At 37.7% G+C, this 8825-nt stretch overlaps 1 protein-coding gene across 2 annotated transcripts in view; it reads right to left on the bottom strand.

The window, feature by feature from the left end:
• Positions 1–848: 848 nt before the first annotated feature.
• LOC127419172 (peroxisomal membrane protein PEX14-like) overlaps positions 849–8825 on the bottom strand; it is an 83656-nt gene continuing 75679 nt past the window's right edge. For both annotated transcript variants that reach the window (XM_051660354.1, XM_051660355.1), the window contains 2 exons: positions 6634–6725; positions 849–4459 (listed from right to left, as the gene is read on the bottom strand). In XM_051660354.1, the coding sequence (XP_051516314.1) occupies positions 3991–4459; positions 6634–6725 (561 nt within the window). In that variant the 3' untranslated portion in view covers positions 849–3990. The remainder of the gene's footprint in view (positions 4460–6633; positions 6726–8825) is intronic.

The raw sequence follows: 8825 nt of genomic DNA, 5'->3' as shown, positions 1-8825 counted from the left end.
ATTAATATATATTAATGCATTCTTCAATGCCTTGTATAAAAATGGACATTCTCTCATGATTTACTCAGCCTCCTTGCATCCCAGATGTGTATGCCTTTCTTTCATCTGCTGAACACAAATGAAGATTTTTAGAAGAATTTCTCAGCTTTGTAGGTCCATACAATGTAAGTGAATGGGTGCCAAAATTTTGAAGCTCCAAAATCCACGGGCAACATAAAAGTACTCCAGACGGCTCTGGTAGTTATATCCATATCTTCAGACACGATATGATAGGTATGGGTGAGAAACAGATTTTTAAGTATTTTTCTTATAAATTCTCCTCCCTTCTCAGTCAATTTCCACTTCACTTTCACATTCTTCTTCTTGTGTTTTTGGTGATTCACATTCTTCGTGCATATTGCCCCCTACTGGGCAGAAAGGAGAATTTATGATTAAAAAAATTACTTAAAAATTGATCTGTTTCTCATCCACACCTATCATATCACTTCTGAAGATATGGATTAAATCACTGGAGTCATACGGATTACTTTTATGCTGCCTTTATGTGGATTTTGGAGATTCAAAATTTTGGCACCCATTCCCTTTTTGTGAGGACCTACAGAGCTGAAATATTCTTCTAAAAATCTTAATTTGTGTTCTGCAGAAGTCATACACATTTGGGATGCCAGGAGGGTGAGTAAATCATGAGATAATTTTCATTTTTGGGTGAACTATCACTTTGTTCTATTTTGTACAAGGGTGAAATCATGATACTTTAGAAAAAATGCAGCGTGGACTTCTGCGTTCAGCACGTTACATCGGTTCCTCATCAAATAAAAAAATTAAATGAGAAAACAAGGAAATTTGTGTTAAATCAAATTTATTACAATTATTTACAATCATCTCTTTACACCAGGATTTCTCTGAGACAAAAACCAGCAAGGTGTCAACAAGAATATCAACAGAGCTACATACAGCAGCATTGTTCAGTTCATACAAATCTTTTTACAAACATATTTGTAAAACTGAGCCAACAGACACACACTCACACACACTCACACCATGACATGAGAATTAATACTTTAAAGCCCCAATCAGAGTTGTGGAAACCCAGCTGCAGGAAGTAGATTCATAACAAGATTTTGTCATAAAAATGCGGTTGGAGACAAGCAGAATGTAATCTCAACAGATACATAGGCACTGAAACTGTGTCTTATCTCATGATTAATTCAGTAGCCCTAACCTCTATCACAGCAGCTTTACAATGATTAGCTAAAATTAGCAAGCTATGATGTTGTTGTTTGAAGGCCTCTGTTGTCACACTATACCAGATTCAACCAGCGTTGCGGGAACTACAGAATGTGGTTTTAAGCAACATCTGATACATGCACTCACACTCTTACTAAAGCTGTCTCGTTCTGAAGCCAACGCTCTATCTTCCTCAAATGTTCGGTAACTATCAGTAACTCATTCATGCCATTTCTGTGACTCCAATAAGATGTGATTTACTTTCAAGATCATATTTACTTCACTGATTCCATTTGGAACAGTTAACCCAAAAATGAAAAATGTGACAACGTACTCACCCTCATGTCATTTCAAACCATATGAAAAAAAAGTATTTTAAAGAATCTTTATGCAGATCTTTTCCATACACTGACAGTTCATAGTGTTACTGGTTGTTATACTCCAAAAATGACAAAAGACACCCAAAAATCACTATAAAAGGTGTCCTTAAAACTATATTCCTAGTCTTCTGAAGCCACATGATTGCTTTGTCAGAGAAACAGACCAAAATTTACATCATTATTCACTGACTTCAGTGAGCTTTTAACAAGAGAACCGCAACTGAATCGTTGAGTCAGGGAGTGTAACTTAAGAACTGAATCTGTCTGATTTGTAAATTAACGTCTGAATGTTTTACAAATCTGGCTCTTGAGTCCGGTTCTTGAGTTCGACTCACAGACTTAATGATCAGCTATCGTATGGCTTCAGAAGACATGAGCCATATACAGACATGGTCACTATGAACCATCTTTGTATGGAAAAGAGCAATGTATTTCTGTTTGACAGAAAAAATAACAGCATTTAGGTATGGAATGACATGAGGATGAGAAAATGATGACTTTGACTGAATTTTAAGGTGAACTAACCCTTTAACGTTCAATTCGCATTTGGATTTTGAGCTTTTTCAAATCAACACCAAAATCAAACCCATGTCACTGCATATCAAACAAATACATATTGTTTCTCTTTACATTGTATCATATGAATATCTACTATCCTTGTGTGGGTATGTGTAAAGTCACCTCTAGTCTAGGAAGTAAGGAGACAAACACACATAGCCAGACATGTTGAGCTCTTCCATTGTGCCGTTTGCATGGCGAACACCACCACAGCCCCACAATTCACCTGCCTGCACCGTAATCCAGTTACTCTGAAGATCAATTGTTAAAAGTGAAAATGTCACAATGGATCTGATGCTCTAGTTCTCACTCCAGGATCTTTTTTCCTCATCAGCTGGCGAGTGAGTAATTTCATTAGTTCAATATTCATACGTTACTCTCCATTTGCATCACGGGGAGTTTTCTTTTTTAAAAATCCTCTCAGGACTTTCTGATAGAAAAGCCCCCAAAGAGAAAAGCACAACTGTCAGCACCTCCACCGAAGCATCCATTGTTTTACACAGTTTAATTACAAAACCCCAGCACCATTTCATGTTAAGATTATTCACTGCAGGAGGCCTATATAATTTGGACTGGAGGGTTTGTCGTGTAATATAATACAATCTAACAGGCTTTCAGTATTAGATTTCCGATTTTAGCCTCATTGACATTTCAAGCTGCATGAACTAATACATCTGTTATTTGTCGATCATTTGATTATTAACATACTTCATAAACCAAATCAGCTACCCTGCTGGAGACTGGAGAGATACAACTATAACAAACACATTTCTCTTGGCCCTGCATTTTTAACAGGTTTCTCTCTGTTTTTCAATCAGAGACATAAAAATTCTCACTACCACTGAGAAGCAAACCGCTATGACTTTAATAATAAATCACAAGGCCTTGTTGTTACGCAAACGGACTGACTGCTCCAGCACTCTGTGTGTACTACAGTATAGATACACAGGGTCAAATGTGATTCCTTGAAGCCTTTGAATAGTTGCTATAGTCCCTTAAAGGTATAATTTCAAGTTAAATAATGTTGTCATTTACTCACCCTCTTGTTGTTCCAAACCTATATGACTTTCTTCTGTGGAACACAAAACAGATGTCAAAACAGGCAAAATGTTAGCTTCAGTCACCATTCATTTCACAACATCTCCTTTTGTATTCCACAAAGGAAAGAACAGGTTTTGAATGACATGAGGTTGAGTAAATTATGTTTTGTTTTTTGTTTTTTTTGGTGTACTATCTCTTTACCTGTAACTGACCATGTTTGCTTTGACTTGAAGCTTTAAAGTACAAATATATTGGCTTTTACAGAGCCTTGGACACTACAGTTTCTGTCTGATGAAATAGCTAGCATTTAGGGGAACTCTCTGGTTTCCAATTGATTGCAAAAGGAAAATCATGTTCATTATTCTCTCATTGTCTTTTCCAAAAATGTGCTTCTGTGCTTGTTCAGGCATGCAGAATGTTTGTGCCACTCCAGGTTGCACGTTGGAAATTTTGCATGTTGAACAGTGAAGTTAGTCGAGTCAAAAGGGTACAGAACTGCAATGAATGGGACATAATCCATCTCACCTGAAGTGTAAATTAGGCCAGTGGTAGCCATTTTACTGCAAAAAGGGTGAGCTATAAGAAATGATTTATATATATGTATGTGCATATATATGTATGTGTGTATATATATATATATATATATATTTTATATATACAGTATATATATTACAAAAAATAGAAAAACATTTTTTATGCACTCTCTCTTTAAATTAACTATTGGGGAAAAAAAAAAAAACATGAGAAATGAATGGACGGATAGGTCCGGTCATGGATTTCCTCTCTAATCGACCTCACTCTCATTACTCGCTCCTTCTGGACGCCGCAGCTTCTCCACTTGTTCATTAATCTGTCCGTCTCCTCCTCTCCTGTCCTCTGTCTGGATGCTCAATTGTTCTTCTTCATTTGCATGGATCACGTTATCATCCTCCTCCTCTTCTTCTTCCTCCTCATCATCATCTTTCTTCTCCTCCTCACCCTGGACTTCCATGCGGACCTGGTCTTTCAGGTCCAGAGGGAGCATAGACCCCAGCCCCACATCTCCGTTAAGGCAAAGCGAGCCGGACGGGGTGGCCATGGAGCTGTTACTCTCTTTAACAGGGGAGGAGTTGGCCGACTCGTTGCTGACGGGCGAGATGTCGCTACTGCTGTTGGTGTGGTTGGTGGAGGGCAAGTTGGACAGCGATCCTGTTTTAAGAGGGATCTGCCAGGATGGGATTTTGGGGACGGAGGGCGAAGCAGGGAACTGTCTCCTGGGAACGTGAGAAGAGAGAGGATGTGAATGAACAGTACAAGCAGTTCTTTAAACTGTTTGCTGAAATCTCACACAATGGAGTGCACATTGAGCCTCAGGCTGCATTCTGACTAAAATATGCAAGAGAGTGTCTAGATTTTGTGCTTTGGAAACACAAAGGGATTTGCCGGTCTTTAAAGGGATAGTTCACCCAAAAATTTTAATTCTGTTAACATTTAATCATTCTGATGTTGTTCCAAACCTAAATGACTTGCTTCTGTGGAACACAAAAGGAGATGTATAACAGGCAGAATGTTAGCCTCAGTCACCATTCACTTTCGTTGTATGAAAAAAAAAGATGCAGTCGAAGTCAATGGTGAGCTGTCAGTCCATGACGACATCTTTCTGTTCCATGGAGGACAGAAAGTAATACAAGTTGGGAACAACATGAATAAATGAAGACAAAATATTTATTTTTGGGTGTACTCCCACTTTAAGCCATGGATGGATGGATGGATGGACAGACGGATGGACGGAATGACCGCAAGCCCTTCCTCCCTAATGATTCGTTGACATGTTGTCAAGAAAAAACTGATTTTTAGGACAACAAACTTCATGATCTTAACTACAGTTGGGGAGAAGCATAAAATCTTGTAAACAACACACCTAGTTTAAGATTAATTATGTAAAGCCTCCACCGACACTGCAGAAGACAAGAAACTGTGAGTCTTTAAATATGCGCAGGATGATAAGCTTCAATCCTGTAGCGTGTGCTTGGATTTAGTTTGTGGAAGTACAAGAGAGAGAGATTATCTCCATATGTATGCCACACATGGCATTTTTTTTTTTTTTTTTTCCAAAACAAAAGCATGTATTCACAACAAAATTCAAGTTACATTGAAAAAGACTTCAAACATTTAATGTCACAGTTGTTCATTTGAATATATGTGATAATAAGCTGATCAGATGGAAAACTTTTTTTTTTAACCAAAGATTACCTCATCTTGAGAGGGACAACAAGTCAAAACATTCAGACAATGGAAGAAAAAGGTAATTAGAACTTAAAATGTTTATTGAGAAAGAAACAACAGACAAACCGAAAGCTTTTATCTGTGTAAATTTCAGATGTATGAGATTACAGCTTATCTTAATTTGAGTATTACATGCATAATCAATTAAAAAAAAAAAAAAATTCTCCCCTTTTCTCCCCAGTTTGGAATGCCCAATTCCCAATGCGCTCTAAGTCCTCGTGGTGGCGTAGTGACTCGCCTCAATCAGGGTGGCCAATCTCAGATGCCTCTGCATCTGAGACCGTCAATATGAGCATCTTATCACGTGGCTTGTTAAGTGTGTTACTGCGGAGACTTAGTGCGTGTGGAGGCTTCACGCTATTCTCTGCGGCATCCACGCACAACTCACCACGCGCCCCACTGAGAGCGAGAACCACACATTACAGCGACCACGAGGAGGTTACCCCATGTGACTCTACCCTCCCTAGCAACCGGGCCAATTTGGTTGCTTAGGAGACCTGGCTGGAGTCACTCAGCACACCCTGGATTCGAACTCCATCTTGGGGCATTGAGGAAACCTGTTGGATGCATCAGGCCTCATTAACCAGTAATGAGCTGGTTTCAGCTACATGCCCGGTTTCAGACACATTTATCTGCTGACCAGTCCCGAGACATACAAATATTGGCTGCCCTGAGTGAAAAACAAGAATTTTCACTCATTTGGACATTGATAAACTTTTTTCTACTTCCGTCTGCAGCAGCATTAAATTCAGAAGGTATTACAGAATAATACAGAAAGATTATAATGAAAATAATTTGTTTATAGATTTTTTTTTTAAATGGAATCTGTTCTGATTAATAAACTGTTCTTGCTTCCCTAACGTAGACGGCAATATAATTTAATGCAAGCAAAGGCGAGGCTGTGCGAGACAGAGGTAAAGTCTTTTAAATAAGTCATACAGTTCTGCACCTGAAAATTTGGTGCTAGGTCACATCTAATTATTTTTTTTCACACTAGAAATTTGTGGAATGTATTTTCAATGTTTTGATAGCAGAACAACTGACACTGTTGAATTAATTCAATAAAACTCATTTTCATTTAATTAAATTTTCCGCCTACTCTGACCAAAGTATTTTGTTAGAGTTCCACTGTTAGAAACAGTACATGCAGGATCAGTGTTACCTGCTGAGAAGAAGCCCTTTCAAAGACACAATCTCAGCCTTGAGTTCACTGATGCTCTGAGACTCCAGCATGCAGTTGGTGGCAGATGAGGCCTAAAAAGACAAAAATTAAAAACTAAATGATTTCAAATCACTTTTATCATTCACTCTTACTGCCTTTAAAGGTGAAGATCTGCTCAAGAATGTGGAAAGGCTATTTGATGTCAGGCCTGATAAGTTATTAGCATACAGCATGTACAAAACTTTGATGTCTTCAGCAATCTTTCTATCATATGATTTTGGCGGGTTATTAAATTCATTAAACACTTAACACATTCAAACTGCCAAAATATCAAACAATTGTCATTTAGATAATGAAAGTCTTCAAAGTCCTGATATCAAACCACATTTACACTGACGAGTCCCAACTATCTCTTCACTCAGAAGGTCAGGATCTTTCAGAAAAGGCTAGGGGAATTAATCATACCATTTTTACATATTTTTACATATTGCAGGCTGCTGATTTGAGCAGGACAGAGGTGTTTGATAAGAGGCCTGTGGCACAACAAAGGCAGTATTCATCAAATCAGAGAGGTTTTTATTAAAAGAATCCTTATCACCAACTGCTTGCCATGGGATGAATTGCTCAAGGGAGTGATCGCCAATTGAAGTGGCCAGCAAACATTTGAATAGTAAATGACTTCAAGAAAATAAAAGGCAAAATAATAATAATAATAATAATAATAATTATAATTATAATAAAATCCATCCATCATTTTTTTTCTTTTCAAACAGACACATGGCTGATATCAATTTTCAAAAAGAAAGAAATACTCTTCTAACCAAAAAATGTCTGGACTCTACATTTAGAGTACCACAGAAAACTGACTAGAAAATATTCACTGTATTTTCACGCAACAAAGCACTCTCTGTCCACTGTACCTTCATGTACTGTATGAGGCATTTTTTACACTCCTATTATTTTTATTTTTTTTAAGCTTAGAGGAAAAAATCCAAATCCTTTTGGCTTGTCCCATCTAAAAGGCCATGACCTTCTTAGATGCCTTGGGTTGTACCACCTTTGACGTCTTAACGTTTTTAACTTATCAAAAATGTAATTTTTGTACATTTTGTGCAGAACACTGTAACTGAATGATTGTCCCCTTTTACAAAAAAAAATTAATATCAACTTTTATTATTCATTTTCTCAATATTGACACAAAATGTAAATGTTGGCTGTGTTCTTCAAGCTCTTTCAAGACTTTTATCCAAGTGAATGTAAGAATAACTTATCAAAAAATATTAATTTATCAGTTACTAAAAACCAACATATGATCCGAAGCCATCTAGCCAAAACTTAAGTTTATTTTTAATATAAATTCTGTATATTTAATTGTAATGTTTATTGCTAGAAAATAGCAAAATCATACAAATGAGACTTTAAAATGCAAGCACTTACCCAAATTTTGGAAACAGGGTTGCAATAATGAAAAACATTTTGCCAAATGTATGATTAGTATAAAACAGCTCATATAATATATAGTTTCAGGACCTTTTTTTGTACTCTGTTTGTCAAAAGTGCCATGAGTGTTCACGGCAATCATAACGTTAGAGAACTGACTCCATTTCAGTTCCCCAACTGAATGAGGGAAGCTAGCACTTTCACAGATTAATCCAGGCTCTCAAGCCCTGTTCAGAGGCGAAATAACGCTCCTGTACAGCTACACTGAGTCACAGCGGTACCTGACTCTTTGAACCATCTACAAACAAACAGTCCTCACAGTTCTTCTGTCCCTCTGAAGGGGGAAAAAGAGACCAGGAAAAGGAAGTGGAAAGGGGCTGGGGGGAAAAGAAAAAGAAAAGTGTAATTAAGAACATGTGAGTCACCAGAGGTGGCTAGTTAGAAAGCAGAGACCCCCTATTTAGAGGAGAGGGATAACTTGGACTCTTTCACATGTAATTAAATCTAAAGTAAATTAATTGAATAACATCTGAAAAGGATCAAACTCATTTACTGTGAGGGGTGGGGAAGTATGGAAAGACGAGGCTGGGGTTTCTTTTTCTCTCTGCTCCTAAAGCCCTCCGATAAGCGTGGCGTTTTCGAAGAGGGAACATCTGATCCGAGCTGAGCGCATTAGGCCTGGTGAAGACACCCTTATTACAGGCCTCAACTCATTATGGCCATCTTAATCCCACACTCCCAACGGCACCCAC

The sequence above is a fragment of the Myxocyprinus asiaticus genome, chromosome 28 (genome assembly GCF_019703515.2).
Source record: "Myxocyprinus asiaticus isolate MX2 ecotype Aquarium Trade chromosome 28, UBuf_Myxa_2, whole genome shotgun sequence".
Taxonomy (NCBI): domain Eukaryota; kingdom Metazoa; phylum Chordata; class Actinopteri; order Cypriniformes; family Catostomidae; genus Myxocyprinus; species Myxocyprinus asiaticus.
Note: the sequence above shows the minus strand (reverse complement) of the source record. Positions and strands in the feature narration are given on the sequence as shown.